The sequence below is a fragment of the Lathamus discolor genome, chromosome 1, assembly GCF_037157495.1.
Source record: "Lathamus discolor isolate bLatDis1 chromosome 1, bLatDis1.hap1, whole genome shotgun sequence".
NCBI lineage: Eukaryota > Metazoa > Chordata > Aves > Psittaciformes > Psittacidae > Lathamus > Lathamus discolor.
This window is the reverse complement of record NC_088884.1, coordinates 40,115,014-40,137,851: the sequence shown is the minus strand read 5'-3', so window position 1 is coordinate 40,137,851 and position 22,838 is coordinate 40,115,014. Positions and strand designations below refer to the sequence as shown.

At 38.4% G+C, this 22,838-nt stretch overlaps 1 protein-coding gene across 1 annotated transcript in view; it reads right to left on the bottom strand.

Annotated features, from left to right (window-relative positions):
* Window positions 1-8,882: 8,882 nt before the first annotated feature.
* The window catches only part of TBC1D15 (TBC1 domain family member 15), a 34,786-nt gene continuing 20,830 nt past the window's right edge, over window positions 8,883-22,838 (bottom strand). The window contains exons 8-17 of the mRNA XM_065669090.1: window positions 22,663-22,791; window positions 21,470-21,573; window positions 21,071-21,165; window positions 19,228-19,344; window positions 16,440-16,540; window positions 15,070-15,169; window positions 14,596-14,693; window positions 11,588-11,704; window positions 10,939-11,025; window positions 8,883-10,251 (exon numbers count right to left, since the gene is read on the bottom strand). Coding sequence (XP_065525162.1) covers window positions 10,045-10,251; window positions 10,939-11,025; window positions 11,588-11,704; window positions 14,596-14,693; window positions 15,070-15,169; window positions 16,440-16,540; window positions 19,228-19,344; window positions 21,071-21,165; window positions 21,470-21,573; window positions 22,663-22,791 — 1,155 coding nt within the window. The 3' untranslated portion in view covers window positions 8,883-10,044. The remainder of the gene's footprint in view (window positions 10,252-10,938; window positions 11,026-11,587; window positions 11,705-14,595; window positions 14,694-15,069; window positions 15,170-16,439; window positions 16,541-19,227; window positions 19,345-21,070; window positions 21,166-21,469; window positions 21,574-22,662; window positions 22,792-22,838) is intronic.

Below are 22,838 nucleotides of genomic sequence, written 5' to 3'. Positions count from 1 at the left end.
TCAGCCGCGGCCGGGAGCGGCCCAGCCCCGCCGCTCCCCGCACCCCCCCGCAGCAGGAGCACGGACCCAACCCGAGAAGCCGGACCAGCCTGCCCGCTGCTGCGGCCGGGCGGCGGACGGTGTGCAGCCCAGGGCGCTGCCCGCGGGGTCCGAGGAGCCACGGCCTCAGCAGTGCGGGGCCCGGGTCCGGGGGGCATGAGGGGACAGAGTGCCAAGGGTAGAGGCCGATTTTGCACAGGGAAGAGTTGCGTGTAGGCTGTGATGTAAGAGATTCTTTGATGTAAAACTTTGCGACTCTCCCTTTTATATAGTACTGCTTTGAAAAACAGACTGGTTCAGGGAAGAGGAATTAAGGGACAAAAATTACATCCTGCAGTGAAGGACTTAACATACCTGATGTACTGAAGGGTGATGCGCAACATGCAAAGCCTGCTTCCCCTGAGAGAGAATGCTTCACTGGAGAATGCTTTTCCATCAGGGCAGCAGTGGCTGTGGTTTGTGCATCAGCTGTGTAAAGGCCAGACTGCAGCCCTAAGAACCTCTACTAACCGCAACATCAGTAAAGCAGTTAAACACCTACGGGACTAGAACAGTCCTGCGTGGATCTTGGAGATCTGCTATATTTATATGACTTCACTTGTCTCTGAAACACATCTCAGGGTAAAGTTTCTTGGGTTTGGTTATGGTGTTTGGTTGGGGGGGGGGGGGGGGGGAGATGTATGCTTCCTTATTTCATTTGGGGTTTTTTTGTTTCTTTTTAAGACTTTGTTTACTGCTTAAGGCTACTATTAGCTGAGAAATTTTCAGTGCGCAGAAGGCATCTGCTGAAGCAGTAACTTGACTGTGGTGTTAAGGTACCTTCTTAGTCTCTCAAATCTACTTACAAAACTGGTTTAGGGTTTTTAATTTCTCTTACACTACCATTCTGAGGTCAAACACTCATTTTGCCCCCCACCATTGCACTTGCTCTCCCCTGTAATTTTCCTTCCCCCTTCTTTCATTTTCCAAAACTTCCCCGTGAGCTACAGATAAACACCTGACATCCATGGAGTATCATGGAATCTTCCCATTCGTCACAACTAGCAAAAATCAGCAAAAGTTTCCGGTCCAAAATGGCCATTGTCAGATGACCCCTTTCTTATAAATGGATGGTCATGCTTTATGTTCAGGACCAGGACAGAGCTGGTCCTGAGCTGCCTCAGAACTCAGAGGGGGGCCTGAAGCACACCCTTTTACCTTCACTTTTCCAGCGTTTCCCACGTGTAAAATGTAATAAGGCTCCTTTTTGTCTGCTTGACAGTAAGTTTGTAGTAATACTTGGTTCCTCTACCTGCTCCTGTAATGCAGATCAATCATTTTCATTACGCTAACCTACAAAGTTTTACTTTTTCCCAGTCAGAGGAAAGCATGTCTTCATGTATTAGCTCAGTCTCATATCCTGAGGTTGCAAGAGACATTCTCAGTCATGTTTATTCATTATTTTTAATGATGGGAAAGCAGGTTTGGACTTCGATATTCCTACCTGCTCTGCCTGAGATACAGAGACACAGTTGCTGCAGTTGAACAATTTATGAGAGTGGGATTGCTTTGTGCTCTCCAACTGCTCCAAAGATGAAACCAAGCCCTACTGGGTGGCTTTTCTCCTATCGTCATGACAGAGCATGATTTCCCCTACTGTTAGATGCTAGCCCTGCAGCTGGGACATCAGACAAATCAATGACCCTGCTACCCAGTAGCCTTGCTATCTATCACAGCTCTGTGTGGCAACTAGAGCATGGCAAAGGTTTTCTGTCTCTCATAACCTCTTCAGGATGACTCATGAATGCAAAAACAAAGGTACCCTGTGCCACCAGGTACTATACCACAGGTGGGGAAGACTCAAGTGATTGAACTATTTTAACTATTCTGTCTGCCCATTAATCCCACGGAGGGATTGCTTCGCCCTTGAACTGAAAGTTCATTGAAGCAGATATTCAAAAATCTCTGCTCTTCAGCAAAAAAGTTATGAGAATAAAGCAAAAACTGAAAATAGGACTTCAATAAATTTGGTTATTACAGCCCCCAGGGGGAAGAAACCTAGAGCAAAAAGACAATTCTTTCCTTGTTTCAGGGAAAAAAAGGTTTCGTCAGGAAACTGTTTCACTGTAGAGGAAGTATAATCTCCTACTACGCTGTCACTAGTATTATCATAAGTTGGTCATTACCTTCAATTCAAAACGGAGCTTAGAGGAGATGAACAGTAGGACCAGGCTACTAAATACAGGAAGCATAACACATAGACAAAGGCTACGGTGCAAAATTCAAAGTAATTAGTATAAGACATTCAAAGCAATTTTTTTTTTTATAAATAGAGCAGCAGCCATCAGAATTGAAGGATTAGCCCACTACCAAACACAAGGACAAAAGAAGAAATTTTAAGTGATCTAAGTACGTAATGCTCTTTTAACATTGTTCTTTGCTGAAAGAATCAACTGTGACCATAGTTCTGTCATAATTAGTAGGAAGGGCAGAGAGGTAAGGTTTTAGCTTTGAACAAGATGAAACGATGTTGGAGAATATTTCAGGTAAGTCTGGGATATTCGGGATAGCAAATGACTTGGCAGACACCACGCTTACAGAGCAGGCTTGTTAAATCTCTGCCATCAATAACTATTTTGAGAACCCAGGGAATGGACAAGTGTCAAAAGACTGGGGAAAGGCCAAAATCATTTATAGAATAGAATCATTTATAGAATAGTTAGGGTTGGAAAGGACCTCAAGATCATCTAGTTCCAACCCCTCTGCCATGGACAGGGACACCTCACACTAAACCATCCCACACAAGGCTTCATCCAACCTGGCCTTGAACACCACCAGGGATGGAGCACTCACAACCTCCCTGGGCGACCGATTCCAGTGCCTCACCACCCTAACAGGAAAGAATTTCCTCCTTATATCCAATTTAAACTTCCCCTGTTTAAGTTTTAACCCATTACCCCTTGTCCTGTCACTACAGTCCCTGACGAAGAGTCCATCCCCAGCATCCCTATAGGCCCCCTTCAGATACTGGAAGGCTGCTATTAGGTCCCCACGCAGCCTTCATGTCCATTTTCAAGAAAATGTTGGGGAGGATGAAGGGCTGAAGAATTATAGACCAGTCTAATTTCACTTGTTGGAGAAAACAGAAGTACCAAAATTGTTTGTAAAGACCTAGAAGATAACAGATGATTAAACAGTCAAGATGGATTTGCTGAGAATAAATTGAGCCAAGCAAATCTCATTTCCTTTCATGACAGTTCTGTGGACCAAGGGAAAACAATACACGTCATTCATCTTGATGGTAGTGAAGCATTTGGCATGGTCTGTCATAACATTCTCACAAGACAGATAAGGAACCAAGTCCAGATAGAACTAATAGATTGGGCAAAAGGGTGGCCTCACTGCTAAATGAAAGGGTACAGAGAACAGAGAGCCGTTAAGTACCTACCCTCATCTCCTGTACTATTTAATAATAGCCTAAATGACTGTGTAGAGACCACCTGTAAATTCCCAGACTGTACCTACCTCAGAGATGCTGTAACAGTTACAAGATTTAAACAGAGCTTGGCAGGGGAAAGGCTACTTGTAGATAACCATCTGCACACTTCACCAGAGAAGGCAGAGCTCATGTAAAGGGAGTCAGAAGTTACAGAAAATCCCCAGCTACATGCTCTCATTCAAACTTCCCTGAAGGTCCACAAACACCTGAAAAGTGCTTGCCAAATAGACTGCAGGATCTATGAAGTTATCCTCCAAATGGATACGTTCATATCCTTCAGTAGATAGACATAACGGCAGAAGACAGTCATACCTTCCAGCAGGAGATAGTTGAGCCTAGTCTGTTATTGACAAGCTTTTAAAAGTGCCTTCCAATATTGTAAACCCGTGATTTTAACTAACTTGCTGTATGTATATACTCAGGTATATACTCCAGAGTGAAAAAATGTGTGGTATGATTGATCTGGCTAAAAGAACTGGTTAAGCCTGCAATTTGTCAGCTCCTTCATGTGATTCAGCATACACTGCACAAGTTAATCATACCAACATAAAAGAGGTAGTGGCACAGGGCAGAGAACAAGGAGCCAGGACTGCCACTTCTGGTAGCAGTAGCTGCACTGCTTTGCTGCTTGAGGAATTTTCAAGTCCCTGAACCCAAATATCTGTACTTTAAAGACTTTCTTGGGTTCTTCCATCAGTTACTTTAACAATAAAACCAGAAGAGTATGTGAAAGCTCTCAAAGAGCCAAGCCCAAAGGTGGCATGCATCTATGTAATCTAAAGGACATCTGGATCAATTCATACACCAAAAAGTGTTTTGGAAGTTCTGGTGTTTTATCTTGTTGACTTATGACAAGCAACAGAATAGCTGAATGCAAGTTGCTTAGATGCAATACAACTGTATGTTGCATCAGGTCTAGATGGGCACTTAAGTGTCCTCTTCAGCAGGAAGGATTCACTTTTTTCTAGCATGATCTCAGATACCATGAAGAATGTGTCATCACACCAAACTGGGTCAGGCTGGCATGGAGTTAACTTTCCTTGTATCAGCCCTTATGGTGCTGTGCTTTGGGTCTGTGCCTAAAACAGCATTGGTAACACTCCACCTGTGTTTCAGCTGTTGTTGAACAGTGCTTGCACACTACTGACATGCTGTCACTTCTTCCGCAAGAGGTTGAGAGCAAACAGCCAGGACAGCTGACCCAAACTGACCAAAGGGACATACCACATAGTATTGTGCTCAGCAGTAAAAGCTCAGGGAGAGGAAGAAGCAGCCACATTCATGGTCATGGCACCCATCTTTCCAAGGAACCTGTGCTGAAGCCTTGTTTTCCAGAAGTGCTTGGACATCTGCCTGCTGATGGGGCAGTAGTGAATGAAATCCTCTTTGTGCTTTGCTTGTGGGAGCAGAACTTGCCTTCCTTGTTAAACTGTCATTGTCTCAATCCATGAGCCTTCCTGCCTTCATTCGACTCTCTCCCCATCCTGTGGGGAGTGGGTGAGGGGCTGGGTGGGTGCTCGCTGCTGGTCGGGGTCAACCACACCATACAGAGGGGAAACAAGTGACCACCAGTTGCTGAACTGCTAGACTGGGCAGAAGTTTAAGCTCTGCACAACAGGGCTCTGCGGTTAGTTGGTTAATAAGATATGTATGTAGAAACAGTCTAAGAACTAATGTTAACATAGGGTACATGTAGCCTGTATAATCCAAATACATGCTATAATTGAATTCCTTGAAATGTAGCCCATCTAGAAGACTTTATTTACTTGAATTACATGGACAGTTTGAAATATGTATTTGATTCAATTGTGAAATTAATTTTGGATGAGGCAAAAAGTGACAGCCTACAATATATTTTTTGTTTGCAATTCATCAGAAAATGTTTGTGCCAGAGTATAGCGATTTAACATGAAAAAAATTGCACCTATTCTCTAAAAAAAACAGGTTTAAAATCCCCACTTGAACGAAAAATGAAATTCAAGCTTAATTTATACAAGGCCTGCAGTGCAATAACATCACTTAATTGAATAGCAGACATTTTCAAGTCCCACTAAACACGAAGCACAGCTCATCTTTTAACACCATAAAAAGTGCATTTGAAAGCATCTTTAAATCAAATATAATAGCAAGCTTATATGAAATGTCTGTTAAGTGCTCAGTTAGGTATCTGCATCTCATCACCTTATCATGCTCATATACAGTCATGTCAACAGCAGAGCTAGATATAGGTACGTAATTGCATGCACAGAACCAAGGGTTAGGGTTTCCTGCTTTAATCCCAGCCACCATAAAGCAGATCATGGAAATTCTCTCCTAAGAGCAGCCTTTCACATAGACAGAGATGGCACCAGCAGATGACTGGAAGTGTTCAGAAAAGTCAACAGGTTTAAAAAATATATATTAAGTATTTAGTCAGCCACAGACAAAACCATGTTACCAGTTTTCTACAGCCCATGGACCAAGCTCCAGCTTTAAGTTGCATCTGTACAAGAATATTGACTAAAACTTGAGCCTGAGGAATAGTTAACACATCTCCAAAACAAATCATTACCCCCATTTATACCGTGAATAAATTCACAGATGCACTTTTAACGTTTCACTAACCTCTTCAGCACTGTTATTTGTGGTGTCTGACATGGAACAACCTAAGGAGAACAGGTATTTTTTACCTATGGAATTTCAGTCCCAAATTCGGTACGACTTCATTTGCATCACACTAGGATGCATGAATCATGCTAGCAATACAAAACTTGTTCACTGTACAAATTCTGAAAGCCAAATCATTTATAATAAAATCTTCTTTTCATGTTAGGCAAGAATCTTGTAACAGAGAATTGTTTAGAAAAGCAAGGAGAAAGTGCCTCACATTTTGAATTAAAATATATCAAAAAATGGAAGCTAAGAGAATACCTTTTTTGGCTTCCTGAAAAGTTGCAACAATAGGCTTTGATTCAGTGCTAATGAGTGTATTTGAGAGTAGTGAGGAATCAGTGAGGCTAAATTTCATAGTGTAAGAAAAAACAAGAAAGAATAATTGAAGAGGCACCAACAGCATCTTGAATTTCTCCACTAGAAAAACTCAAAGGTTTTAAGAACTGGGCTTGTGGAACTTTAACATCTTAATTTTAATTAAACTACAAATTAAAAATAAGCCCAATTCCTAATACAAACAGCACAGTATTTCCACATCTGGTTCTTCAAGCAATCAGGACCTGTTATATATAATCTTCATGAAGATTACTCACAACGATGAATACAAACCTCCACACTTCACATACGCAAAGGCCACTGGCTACAACATTCACTAGGTGCAATCATGGTCATCATAGAGGAACAGGACAGGCATATATTTACTAGTCAATACAACTGACATGTCAAGTGATGGCTATGGCTATGGGCAACTTTGTATCATCCTTTCATATTTTAACCTCCGAGTATCAAAAACATTCTATAAATATTCACATTGGTCTAAACCTCCAAGAAGCTTCAGCCAACATTCCTTTTCGTAAGCTATCCTCTTAGAATCATAGAATAATTAGGGTTGTAAAGGACCTCAAGATCATCTAGTTCCAACCCCCCCCCGCCATGGGCAGGGACACCTCACACTAAACCATCCCACACAAGGCTTCATCCAACCTGGCCTTGAACACTGCCAGGGATGGAGCATTCACAACTTCCTTGGGCAACGCATTCCAGTGCCCTCCAACAGAAGAAAAAGACCCCAAGAATGTACTTTTGAAACAAATTGCCCACATAGGCAAACTAAGAAAAAGCTCTCTCAGGAACACCTACATAAATGTAGTTTTTACCTTGGAACAGATAACACTGGTATACTGCTAGGATTCAAAAGTATAAAGCTTTAAAATACTCCAAAAGATAATTACCTTCCAGTAAAGCATTAAAAACAAAATGGGTTTGCTGGAACTAAGCAAGTATTGCCTCTTTTATAGCCTGACAACTATAACCAAATATATATTCAGCTACTTCATATTTCTTAATTCTAAGCCATCTAAATGATTCACACACAAAACAAAATTGCACATCCAGAACCGCCAACCCTTGGCATTTCTTCAGCCATCATGATCCTGATTCAGGCCTCTTCGTGTCTGTCTCATCAGCTTAGGCTAAAATCATCCCCAAGAATCAGGAGTAGCTCAGTGGAGGATGAGGTTCTTCATGACTGCAGCTCTTTGCAATGTTGGCAGGAAGGAAACTACAGATAACATATGCTGCAAGGGGGATTTGATCTTATTGTTGGGAAGCAGAGCAAGCATACCCACTCCAAGCCTTCCACAGCAGCTGCTCACTGTTAATTCAGGAGCAAACATCTCATCCTTGAAATTCATGTGCTTAATACAAAGAGGAAAAGATCAAGAATCATGCCCAAAATGGAAAGGCAAACTTTAAATGGTGCTAGTATTTCTAGGAAGCCATAGCTGTTAATTCTAAGAAATTATAGAAATCCACTTAAACATGCTTTTCTTAAACATCTGAATATTCATGTTCAGTCAATTACGGTTTTCTTCAACATCTTCATATGTTGCATATAAAAAGATATTTTTGTGGCTGCATATCCTGAATAACCAAGAACCATGCACAGTTACCTGACAGACTCGCCCGTTGCATTTCTGTTTTAGATATCCCCCCCCCCCCCTTACAGTTTCAACTTAATTTGACAAAACCATTCTGCAACTACACTTCAAAGCGAACTAGGTGCTCCAAAAATACTGGAACTAACTTGCTTAGTGTATATGAACCAAAGCGTTGATTATGTAAGTCCCAATGCTTTTATGCATTCTGTGCCATGTTAAACTAACTGCCAAGCAGCACAATGCTCAACAGTGAACAAAGGCACGATGCTTCACAGTAATTTCCTGGACAGGAAATGAAAGGCTACAGATACACTGAGCTGTCAATCCTTGACTTCCACCACATCAGACATTTCTTATTAACTGATGAGAGACAGCACATTGACAATATTAAAATCTATACTGATTCAGCTCTCCAGTGTTTGTTCACAACTTGTGACAGAAGTTTAATCAGGTCTCAAATTATTGTAACAACTTGATTTATCTATTAAAGCCTTTTTGTATTACTTATATTTGCTTTAGATGGCACAAATAACATTTGTAGAAGTAAAACTGCTCCAGAAGAGCTCCAGCATATCCCACACATCAGCTGGCCAAAGGTGAAAGGCACGTTCCACTCCGCAATAAACAGATACTCCCACTGCTCTTCATTACTCACAAAATAAATATATCAATGGACTAATTGTTGTTAGTTATCCCCTCTGTCTCATGTTCTTATATCAACAATCACACAACTAGATTTTTTCTCTAAATAGGATTTAATTAAAAACACTAAATCAGCTTTGATTTTTATTTTATATATATGTACAATAGTTACCAAATATCAAATACACTGAATCAGTTATGTTAAATTTCACATAACGTCAAAGGACATCAGCATGGCATGGAATAAACTCACACTGCCTTTTGCATGTACAAAAAAAAAAAATGCATTCATGTTAATTGCAATTACTGGTTTGGTTTGTGGTTTGTTTTTCAGTTATCTGCTTATTAATTCTCCAAATCATCTTGCCATAAAAACAGTGCAAGTAGTTAATTGATCAGTTAATATATTAGCAAAGATAAACATTAGTAAAGTTTGAAAGAAATCAATTGCAAAATTATCTCAAGTGTAGGACTGAATGTATTCACATGAAAGTTACCTTCAGTTAGAAAAGTTCTGAAAAAGAGCCCAAGTTGGAGCTTTGCATTAATTTGGTCAAACTGATTCATATGAACAAACAGTCAAGTTTATTCAGATATTGAAAATATGACTATCCTTTTTAGTATTCACAAACATTTATGTATATAGTGTGTGTATGTGTGTAAATATATATATGCATATATAAAGGGAAGATATGTTAATGTAAAAATATACTGTTCATCCACTCCCAGTTACACAAAATTCAGTTTTTGGACATTCAACTGTGTAAGTATAAATGTCCACTTCAAATCTACATTCAACCAGCAACAAATACTTAGAAGTATTTTTGTAAACATTTGAGATAGGGAAACCCCATTCATTTACAAAACGATCCTTCTTGAACACATCAGCATCTCTTCAGCTTAAAAACTTTGTACAGCAGCTTCAGCTCCTATTGTGAATCTGCTCCAAAGAGCTCACACTTAAATCAGTACGTGTGAAAGCTCCGCAAATGCAGAATTTGCAAATTCGTGCTTCATCACCATCCATTTCCAGTTCACCAGCAAAAAGAAAAATGCACTTGGCTACAAAAATATTAAGGAATGTTATTGAAAACAAAAGGCTATTTTGGTAGAAGAAACTACAAAAATAGTTAAGTTGAGTCATGTTGTAAAGCTTTAATGAGAGAGCATTACAGTACAGATTTTCTTTCTGACCTTAAAGCTTAATCAACACCAAATTTAAATATCCATCTCTCAAGTGCTTCAAAAAAAACGTGCTCAGTAAAAGTCTTTCTTCAATGTAACCAACTGTGATTACGCAGGTGTCAGGCTCTGCGTCTCAGACATCTGTTGACTGCTGTCTCTCGTACCATTGGCAGCAATTACAGGTGTTGAGATACTCTGGTATAATGACGTTGGACAATTCAACATGGCTCCGCTTTCATCTTCTCCATTATCTGAATCGGGTGTTACAGAACTGCTTTCCATCCCCAGGATCTCACTAACTGCTTGAGGCAATTCCTAAAAGGCAGGAAAAAAAAAAAAAGTAGTACTAAAAACCACTGTAATTAATTAAATAAATAAATAAATAAAGTTTACAGTGAGATGTCATCCCCCCAAGCCCATGCCCCAGCCCTAGTAAGCAATCATTCATCCGAATTTAGCTGTACTGAAACCATCTCTCTCAGCATTAGTTCCATTAAAGTTATCATTTCCTATACCTTGCTTTTCAAAAAAACAGCAAAGGGGACAGGTTCAGTAATCAATTCCTTATGAATAATATATTCTTCATTGTAAAATTAGAAGTCTAAACAACTATTACACTTCATCTTATTGAAATTACTTTTATTGAGTGAACCATTAGCTTCTGCCTAATAAGCCTGGTATGCTTTCAGTGCAATGCACCTTTCACCTCTTTTCTTGAGCACACTGAAGATCGAATTACTTGTACTGAGGTTAACTAGTAGGAGTTACAAAATCACAACCAAAAGGCACAATCCTGCTCTTCCCCAGTGAATGATGTTACTCTGTAAAATTAATCCTTTTTGCTTACAGACTTCTAGATTATAAATGCTATAAAGATACAGCACATTCTTGATCATACCCAGTCATTAGTTATTTTACAAGTCATACATGCATACTTACAGCTAACTAAGCACTTTTACTGTCTATAAATGCTCACAGTAGATATATTCAAAATATCTTTACCTTGCAATTCATCATCTGCATAGAAATTGCTTCTGCCTTGCAGAGTATATATTCCACATCAATTTTCATAGACAGTTCATTGATATGCTAAAAATATATTCACAAAGAATAGTAAAAATGTGATAAATGGTAAATATGTGTTATTGTAAAATACGCTAATACTGTACTGCACTGCTAGTAAGTATCACTTTATAAGCTTGCCCCTTAAGCTATGAAACGCTAAATATGCTCCATTTGCTTTGACAAATGGGTACTGAAAGATGCAGTATGCAGCAGCTGGCTGACACCAAGACCTGCAAGAGAAATCTATAGTACTTCTAAATGTGACAAACTATCTAGCCCTCCTAGGAACGCCCAGCTCACATTTTCAAAGAGTTAACAAATAAGATTCTGGAAAAAAAGGCAAAAATCAAGATAAAGCATACTAAGAAGTCTAAGAGGGAGATCTGGTAATGATCTTATTCCTCAATGCAGACATCAAATAAACCATTTTGAATGCACAGACATTCAGTTCGCATTTAACCCTTCAGAAGATACATCCATCTACATCAAATCTTCACTTTTTCTTCACACCAGCAGGAAATATGAACATATTGCATTAACTCCAAAAAGTTAATCGATATTCAGACAATGCATAAGAATTCAGTACCTTTAATATTTCATTAAAGCCATAGTGCTTGTCCATTATTTGCTGTTTTTCAGATTCTAAGATAGCACAACAAAGGAGAAGATGAAAATTCTGGCAAGGCAGTTCTGTCCACATGACCTGTTAAAATACGAAAACCACTTTTGAAATGCTTATGCTTTTCCTCCAGAAAGTAGTTCTTGGAAAATAAGCCCTCAAGCCAAGTGGGCTTAACTAACAATAAGCTATTTTTGAAGGCAACTAAGTATATACCATTATTTGAATTTTTTCTTTTGGCCAATTAGTGACCAAAATTAGCCTGAGTCACCAAATGCTTATCTGGTTCTTCAAGACTTGTGTGTCTACCAGATTGTCCACTATAATGCTGTTACGCTGCCTAAGCTTGCGGTCTTGTGAATGGGTGTGCTCTGCCTCAGCTCATGTGAAACTCTCCTACTTAAAATTACCAACTACACAGAAGTCTTTAAAACTAAGAAATTATTTGCATGGCGTAATGTATCTGCATTACATGTGAATTGGTAGAACTACGTTATGCTCAGCAATCCGTACAGAAGGGATGGTTATAAAAAAGGGTGCTGAAGTTATTCCCAGTCCCTCACTACAAAAGCCCAAACATCGGTACTTGCAGGTGTTGAGGGTGGGTGAGTGCTACTTTCTGATTACTGCAGACATGTTAGCTTTTGGTCCCACAGAGGCCAAAAAACAGGTGTTGCATATAGCATTGCACATAACTGCAAATACAATGTGTCTCCACTTACCCACACAGGGTGGAATGCCACCTCTCTAGCATGTGCACTGCTGCGATTTAACCATCCACATTTTCTACCACAATCTGATTACAGCTCTTGCTCAGTAAGTGGACATGGCTTGGGGTTTAGCCTCTGCTCCAGCTGATGTGGACTGGTATCTCACATCTCTAATGTGCATGTCTAATAACCAGTCTAAAGAACAATCTTCTTAATTCCTTTTTTTGAGACGAAACACTGGAAGACATGCAGCTGCTGGGAACAGGCAGAAAGTAACCACTGCTACCCTAGTAGTTTAGGCAACTCTGAGGACAGAAATGGAGAACCAAAAGAACACCCCTGAAATTCATAGATTAGACCAAAAATGCTCCAGAAGTCCTACAACTTGGGAATGGCATCTCACATGGTACCTCCTCTTCTCCACATTCTACCCTCTGCAAGTGAATTCATCATAGGGTAACATCACTTTCAAATGAGTTCCCTTAATTCATGTGCTATCACAAAAAAGCACATGAACTTTGCTCAGAATGAAATACCCTAAAAGCTGCTCATTTCCCTGTGCTGGTTACAAAGGTGAAATGTTCTCCTGTACTTAGAGCTTGCGTGTGGAAATCCCACATATACACCCACTGATACCACTGAAGTGGCACAGTTACGAATAGGAAACTTGTTTCCTATTCATAACTGAAGCTGGACTTCCAACTGTGACAAAGGTGACACTAGCTTTCACATAAAAAACATAAACACCATTCCTTAATTAGCTTCTTTTTAAAAGAAAAAGAAGTTACCCCCTTTCCATATCTCCTAGCAAAGAAACAGAATACTTGTAAACACACGTTATGACATACTAGAAAAAACCTACAAGACTATGATATATCAATAGGTTTCCATCATCTTCCTAAGACAGAAAAAAGTACTTGAGAACTAGAAATAGAGTGTGTTTCTGTATGCAGATGTATACACACACATTAAAGCAGAGGCAATAAAAACATGCTAGCCTAGGACTAGAAACTATAAATAAAAATACCACTGTCAATTTAAAAAGAAAAATTAGTCTTTAAAAACATACTAAGATGATGACATAGCACACTGAGGAGGGAAAGTGAGATCAGTGATACCTTATCTCCCAAAAATCATTATCATTTATACCTTGGAATAAAAGAATTCTTTTGGTTTTGTATATTTTGGTTCCCTTATTTATTAATGTTACTCATAAACTTTTTAGTCCTCTTCAGTTAAAATACCACCTCATTACTCTGTGATAGTAAATTCCACCAAAGGATAATAAACAGCTAAAAAAGATTTACTTTAGACAGTTTTAAATACTGGTCCTCCTTTTTACGCGAGTACTTTTTCATTGGTGGAAAAAGTGAATAAAAGCATCAACATTATTTTTCATTATACCAGAAACAACATTATTTTTCATTATAGTACAAACTTTATGTATCTCAGTCCTGTTCTTTTCATTACCCTTCTGTTCCCCAACACAACTCAATGGGATGTTATGTCCTAGAAAATACTCCTTCCATTCATCTGAACATTTATTCTCTTGTTTGGGAGTTTTCAGTGGATACTGTGCTCTTGTTAAGTGCATCTTAGACAGTAAACCTGTACTGTTGACACACTTCTCAATTTCCTTGGAATAAAGAGCTAAAGAATGTTCAACAAAAATATTAGTTCACCTTAATTACTCCATCTGATTCCAAGATTACCTAAATCAAAAAAAGAACTCAACCTGGAACTATCAAAACTTCTACATTTGGATGCTTTAAATCATGTTATTTGGCATCTTGAGGCCTCATAATTAAGATTAACAGGACCTTCTGACATCATCCTCTTTATGGTTTTGGCTAACACAGAAACTACCCTGCCAGTGCTTCATTCCACTTAATCTATAAAGCACTACCAATAGCAAAGAACTAATCAGATATACACACTGCTTCTTCTAGCATAAGCTGTTTTGCAGCCAAAAGTAATTGATACTCTCCACATACTACTTCCACTTCAGACCCTCATCTGAAGAGCCCTGTCCAAACCTTCTGAAAAAGCCAGTTTTTCTCCACCAGCTCTTAGGAGCATTTTTCATTAAGTTCCCAAGTTGCTGTTTTCGCTAAAAACATGTAACATGCGTTAGTTTGTCCTCAGCTCATTGCATGGAATCAGTTTAAAATCTATCAGAGTATTAACCACTTTGCAGAATGACCCATGCTTTTTGTTCTGAAGTCCAAAGACTGCTGGAGTTTGTGTGATGAAACATCTTCTTACCTCCCAGAGTCGAAGAATATCTTGAAAGCTAAATTCCCTTTTAAATCTGATAAGAAGCCATCGGAAGCAAAAATATAGGTAGCCAGAGTCTTGAGATTCTAGGAATAAAAGTATTACATTTCATAAACAACAAATTTGGTTAAGACAACAGGGGGAAAAGGCAAACAAACAAACCAACCCAGAACAAACCATACTTTACAGGTACAGAATCATACCACTGATTTTTAAGACAGTAGTCCTGTTTCAGAATCAAAGATATTTGCCAGAGTAGGGCATATATTTAACAACAGCAACAAGGTGACCATGTTTTTCAATAGGCACAAAGCAATTACTGAAATCTTTTAGGTGTTCTTCATGTTTAAGTCCTGTATTCATATATTACTATTGGAATTATGTTTAACAACTGGCAAGGACATCAATGCATACAGTATGCAGTAAATTGTTTCAGTTAGTGTGCATGAATAATACACCTACCTAAATAACTGCAAAATCCACTGTCTAGTAAACGAAGCAAAGTACTCAGCTGAATTAGTTGTGTCTTCATCCCCTGCATCTGTTCTTCAAAATTCTGATGCTGCATGGAATAAAACATCAGCACTGTTGTTTTTGTCAATGACAACTTTGATATTTACAGCTGTTCTTAATTTTAAAAAAAGTTTTGTTGTTGTAGCAATGGTTCTCACCCTCCAGGTATATAATATGGATATTTAATTGTACTTCCACCTAGTGAAATGTCTGCCTTTTACTGAAAGGTTTAACTAACGCAGTGAACTATGTTTCTTTGATAACACATTTGTATGTAATAAGAGATGATTTTATATTAGCCTATGCTCTTTATCTGCAAGAAGCACCACTGCACTCAAACCAAAAGACAACCTTTTCTGGTATTCTCCTACCAGTCACATACTTTTTTGCCACATGAACAATTTGCAAAAGCTTCAGTTTGTAAAAAACCTAAATTGCATTTTGTTGTGGTTTAAGCCCAGCTGGCAACACAGAACCATGCAGACGCTCGCTCACTCTCCCCCCTTTCCTTCCCCTGCTCCCAGACAGATGGGGAGGAGAATCAAAAGAACGTAACTCCCATGGGTTGAGGTAAGAACAGCCCAGTAACAAAGGTATAACACAAACCACTACTGCTACCACCAATAATAATAATAAGAGAAATAACAAGGGAAGAGAATACAACTGCTCACCACCCACTGACCAATACCCAGCCTGACCCAAGGAGTGATCTAGCCCTTCTGGGCAACTGCCCCCTGTTTATATAGTGGGCATGACGTGCTGTAGTATGGAATACCTCTTTGGTCAGTTTGGGTCAGGTGTCCTGTCTCTGCTTCCTCCCGCCTTCCCCTCCCCCCTGGCAGAGCATGAGACTCAGAAAGTCCTTGGTCAGGGTAAACATTACTGAGCAACAACTGAAAACATCGGCGTTATCAGCACTGTTCCCAGGCCAAAAGTCAAAACCACAGCACTGCACCAGCTACTAAGGAGAAAAATGACTGCTACTGCTGAACCCAGGAGACATTTAACAAATGCCAAAAAGCAGGTGTGACAGGGAACCCTTATCCTGAACAAAGTCCTGCAAGAGGACCTGATTAATACAAATTCATCTGTGATGTCTTCAAGTTACTTTGGAACTTCCAAGGAGCTGAATTTGTCTGCATTACACAGTAATAGTATCACAAACCCACCATAAGGTATGTCAATCAAAGAAAACATAACTTCAAACATGACTGCTTCCAAAGAATTGAAAAAACCCAATGAAATGTATGAAATAAAATTAACTCTAAATGCTGTCTGTAGCTTATATGTTTGAGTGGGCTAAAAAAGCCTTTTTTTACCATTTGATCCATGTATGATACAAAGCACCAAAAGGCATCTACTTCATTCTCCATAACATACAAGACAGGTGATAGCAAGTCACTCATCCCCTGAACATAACCTTGAAGGAGAAAAAGGGGGAAAAAAAAGGCAAGTAAGAATTTAGTTAAATTCAGCAGTTTATTAGTAATTTTTCAAGGTGTTGAATGACTGAAACAAAAATTAGCATTCCAAGTTTGTACAGATACTATAGTGTTCCAACTCAGCCACCAGTAAAGACATTTTTGTATTAATAACCACCAACATCCAGCAGATCTAACAAGATTTAGCAGCTGATTCTGCCAACCTACAGAGAATATAAAACATTAGGTTTAGAGTTGTTAAAATACATACAAACTGAGCTAACATCAGAATAGAATTTTAATATAAAAAGTACCCATTTAGAGCTCAGGAGCATATACTGATATTTTCAAGAAGATTAAATATATACCTTGCACCATCACAAATACAGACTTGTATTTGCTCTCCTTTCTATCTGGCCACTTTCCTCTAGACATTTAAAATCTATTAATGTCTTCCCACTTTCCCCCGCCCCCAACTGAAGATTTTCTTTTCAAAGAGAAGAAGAGATGTTGAGTTTTAATCCCACAAAAACATATGGCACAATAGCTTTTATGTAGAAAATTCTGCACTTAGCATTTCTTTTTTCTGGCACGGAATATGCTTGAAGGATTCCAGTATTTAGGGAAGTCGGGACTGTTCTACTAGGATGATCTTTTAAATAAACCAAAGCCCACGACCATCTACGTAACCAAGCAGCTATCAACAATAAAAGACTATCACCTATCAAACTGGGGAAAGGAATTAATTGCTTGTGAGAAGTATGAAACATATCCAGACCTGATTCAAGGAAGCGCCTTAAGGTTTCTGCGCCTAGAAATGGTGAATCAAGTTCATATGCCATAAAACACACTCACACGCCTTAGAAGAAAAGCTTACATTAAACTGGAGAGTAAAATACCCATTTTTAGAGCACACCAATGTTACAAATAGCTAGAAAATTTTAATTGTACACAAAACAGTTTAAAAATTTTATAGCTTTTAAATACTTTTTCCAGTTCCCTTGTTTGCAATTAACACCCCAATTAAGAAGAGTAGGGGGACAATGGGCTTTAGAGCTTATTTTTTGGCAACTCTTGCAACTGCCATACCGCTGACACTCAAGTCAGCTCATCTACTGCCCCATGGCTGCAGACATCCTTAAGGGAGAATGTGATTTATGTCTATGTCTATCATCAGTGGTTGGTTCAGCACAACATCTCTCAGTTGACTGATTCCATTTCTTAATGACATAATTATAACTTAATAACTGACAAGAGGGTTAGAATCAATGACTGTGAGACTGTGGAGCACGTTTGAGAAGAAAAATACAAGGAACAGAAAACAATTAAAAGGTCAAAAGAAAAAAAACCCCACACATTTCATACTAATAGCCAATTAAAAACAAATGTAGAGAAAATTCTGTCCAAAACAGTTTAAAAGCCTCTTAAAGAATAAAACCAGTTTTATTAACGCAGACTTGAGCAATTAATTCAGAAAAATGCAGTATTAGCAGCTGTTCTGTCCCCTTACCTATCTGGCAGTTTGTGGCATTATTCAAACCTCTCTACAGCTGCTGTTGAAGGATTAAGTGCAGCATTGTACGAATGTTTGAGTAGCTTAGAAGCCTGAACAGATACAATGTCAAATGTACTATATTTCCATTATTCTTTCTTGTTTATAAAACAGGATACTTATCCACTGCATACATGTATGCCATCTAAACAATGTTTTTAATAGTGGGTGGTGAATGTTCTTTAATTTCACTTACATGCCACTGTGTGTTAATACAGGTTGACACATGGAACAGAGCTACATGCTTAAACAGTCTAAATCAGTTTTCTCTTTCTTTTCCATTAAAAAGTCCTCTACAGACTTGACAGAAAGGACAAAAGCTGACAAGTACTATGCCTCTGCAGCAAGTTTACTAGCAATCAAACATTTGTTCCAACTTTTTGCCTTCAAAATCTGGCACAAAGTGAGCTTTTAGAACCCCACACTTTTTTGAGACAGAATACACACAAGAAAGTACTCAACAGCCAAATGTCATGGCAGGAGTGGAGGGGAGAACCAACTAGAAATATCTTTTCCATCCCCAACCAATACATCTCATATACACTGTGATTAAAGCAAAGCCTTATATGCTCTTCCTTCTGCAACAGATGTGTACACTAAAGTGTAATTTGACAGACTGTTAAGTGCAGTCCTCAAGAACCATCTTCTGAGGTATTGTAAACATCTATGTTTACAAACAGCTGTTTCAGTATGCTAAGCTTTAATTACAGCAGTGGCAGCTGGTTTATCATTTTTATTGATATATCTGTTGTAAAAATGCATGCAACACTCAAGCTCCAGAGACCAAAACCTATATAAAACTCTAAAAAACAAACCTCCTTCAATCCTAAAATACAAATAAACAACAACAAAAAAACACAAAAACCAACAGGACTATGGGGAAGACAAACTGTCACTTAATTCCCAATCCCACCTCAGCTGATGAATTCAGATGCCCGTGATAAGCATCTGATACAAGGAAGAAAGAGGATGAGAAACTGAATAAAGTTATCTACTTTATTAAATTATATATCTTGACAGTTACAAAAAGAATTGTAATCAAAACAAGTTGAACTGTGTTAACAGGCCTTAACATAATCAAAGCTGCATTTTGGAAACTAAAAAGGCTTTTACATTCAAAGGAACACAACTTACCTAAGTCAAAGTCATACATGCAATAGGTCATCAAAATATCATGAAGTAAAATCAATCCTGGATTATCTTCACCTTCATAGAATTTATTTGTCCGATCTGTTCTGTTTACATCTTTCTCTAAGGAAACAGTCCAGATTTAAAAACGTTTTCAAAGCAAATTCTACAAAGCCAGCATCAAATGAGTTCAGACTGATTTTTAAGCTGCTGCTTTTTTCCTCGATGCTGCAAAGCTTTGAAGCGTTTAAGACAACTGCATAACTGAATGGCATTTCAAAATAAAGAATATTTTAAAAGAAAGAAAATCCTGTCTGCAATAAAAGGATTTGCTTACAAACAGATTTTAAAGCTTTTTGCCCCTTTTTATGAAATACTTTTTATGGAATACTTCCTGATTATAATTCAGTTAAAATGTTTTACACCTCCATGGATTAAGAATAATTTTATGTGAGTTAGCTATGCAATGCCATTTATGAATACTTATGCAACACAGCATAAGCCATAGTAGGGAAGTTAACACATGATCAGCTCAGACACACTGTGATAGTTCACACCAGCATGTTTATAAATTCTTCTAAGCTCATATAATTCATACTGAGCTGAAACTGCCTGTTCCATCAGGCAGTTCTCATGCCTCACACATAGCAAGCACACACCATACTCCTGAATAATAAAAATTCAGGATTTGATGTATTGAAATAAGCCAAATTTTGAATGTGCTTTAATAAAAGTAGTAATTTGTAGGTTTGGATCTATTTCACAATGTAAGCCTAACACTGTCATTTACATTTCAAACACTTAAAAGGGAATCGAACCGCAAACTGCTTCAACAGAAACAAAACTATTAAATATATACACTCTTTAAGATTGATCTACTAAGATTAGACTCGCCACTTTCAGCTTGCCTACTGAGGAACTGGCTGAAACAAATTTAATTCACAACTCAGAATAACACAAAAAACAATCTTACCCTGTTTCCTGAAACAACTATTTAGCAATCCTAAACGTGGTTTCCAAATCTCACTACCAAAGAGATCTGAGGATACAAACTGCTAATAGTCAGCAGAACTTGATGAAATCTTTAGAAGTAGGTATAAACCCCCCACAAGTCATAGAATCATAGAATAGTTAGGGTTGGAAAGGACCTCAAGATCAACTAGTTCCAACCCCCCTGCCATAGACAGGGACACCTCACACTAAACCATGTCACCCAAGGCTTCATCCAACCCGGCCTTGAACACCGCCAGGGATGGAGCACTCACAACCTCCCTGGGCAACCCATTCCAGTGCCTCACCACCCTAACAGGAAAGAATTTCCTCCTTATACCCAATCTAAACTTCCCCTGTTTAAGTTTTAACCTATTACCCCTTGTCCTGTCACTACAGTCCCTGATGAAGAGTCCCTCCCCAGCATCCTTACAGGCCCCCTTCAGATACTGGAAGGCTGCTATGAGGTCTCCAAATGCACATGTACAAATCCCTATAATAAATTTTAAAATATGGACAGATTCATTTTCACATTCTTACACTGTCATTATTCTAATGTCATTACAAGTAAAATTACACCAGGAAGTAACATGAAATAAAGATCCTTTTGTTACTAAGTGAAAGAAGTTAAAAAATCCAACCATTCTGTAACACTGACATGTAAAGCTCTGAATTACTCTAGTTGAGAAAGTTTTAATATTGAGTACATAAAGTTTAGACACCTCTAGGACAGCAATATGTCAGCCTTGAGTGCTTCTTCATACAGGTTACTCAAAAGCATACATTTTTTCAACTTTAGACTGAGTTGTAAGAGTGTGCACATTTGTACAGTTAGGGCCATTTCTAAATCTAAATTTACCTATGAGACTCCGGTAATCTCTCAATCTTGAATTTCGTTTTTCCTGTTCCTCACTGACAGATTTCCACTGCAGTTTCATCCTGAAATATTCATCCCTGAAGAAGAAAAGATAATTGAGACAAAAACATGCTCAATTACTAAATTTCTTTTTTATTTAACCATTCATTCATTCCATTTGTTCTTTGGCATAAATGGCATAACAACACCATTTACATAGTACTTTTACTTTCATGTAAAAGTAATTTTTAAGAAAGTCTCATGCATTTCTTTGCATTCAACAGCCTTTAGCAGCTGTCTTTTAAGTTTCCAAAACCCCTTCTACTTCACTGCATGCCTCAAGTAAAAAAGCAGCTCTGAAATCTTAAAAAAAACCCAAAAACAACACCATACTGTACTCACGTTTTCCTTTTCTGCAGATTTGCTCTCTCTTCTTTAGTGCTATTCCAAGGAAAATACCCCAAAAGAAATTTCCACGCCTCTTTTCTTAAAGTATGGCAGAGACCCTAGGGAAAAAATGGATATGAAACATGCCTAAAGTGATACAACACTTCTTACAGTAGCAACTTAGAAAGAGAATTTTTATAATTAAGCTTCCTTTTCACATTGCAGCCAAATCTTATCTGCTATCTAGGTACCATACTTGGAAGAAACAGCAGGAAGAGAGTATGATTAGCAGAAAACTGCAGAAGCACTGGATTCTTAGAAGATAAAAAAAAAAGAAACTTTTTACAAAAGACTTTTCTTCCTACATTTTTGCTTCACTGCTAGAAATAAAAACCTTGCAAGCATCAGAGACTTCAAGAAACAAACAAAAAAGCCCTTTGAAATCTATATTTAAACATCTCGTTGCTTAACCGACCTAGAGGGCTAGACTTCCTTTTTTTTATTTATTTGTTCAAACATTTTTATCTAACAAGACACAGTCAACACACAGATGAATCTTCCAAGCAATCAATACCAGTGTCCACTCAAGGATGCTTATCTGTCAGAAAGGTTTCCAAGTAATGCTCATCATCTGTAGATGATGAAAACATATTAGGTGAATTACATCCGACTCATCCAAAGAGTTTCTTTCAACTCCTGCAGTTTAGTCATGAGAATGATACACTTTTGCTTCCACGCTCCCCAGTTGACCAGTCCAAGGCCAGCTTAATTCCTCATTGTAGCTACAGTTTTCAGATTTCCAACACTGAGACTAAGTTCACATTCATATTACAAAAACCCTCAGTTCAATAAAAACAAAAAAAAAAAACCCAAATAAAAACTGATTTCCTAACACTGAAGCACTGGTGTCTTCCCAAAAAGCACTTTGATTTCTCTTCTTTAGCACTTAAGCTTTTGTGTTTCCAACTCAGTCACTTCAGCCAGCCACACAGATCTCTCTCGTTGTAGAGCACTTTGTATGGTTGCAAGACTGCTGAGGTATTTGATCAGATCATGCTTTATGAAGTCTCTCCAACAATACTGAGGCTCAAAGTCCTGCACAAAGCATTACAAGTGTAATGAAAACAGCATAACCGTAGTTTGTGAAGGACAGAAAAAGGGGCGGGAATCAAGCCACAGGTGTTGCCGAGTTTAGAAAAACAAGTTACCCCTTTGAATATTGATTGCTTTATGTAGTCGACATCTAAAATTCTTCCTTCAGCATCCATATTCTTGGCCCATTCTTCAGCAGACACAGGCTCTCTTCTACTAACTTCAGGCTGTTTTCCTAGATCGATCTGAAACATATGCAAATATGATGTATGAATCCCACTGAAGTGCTTCA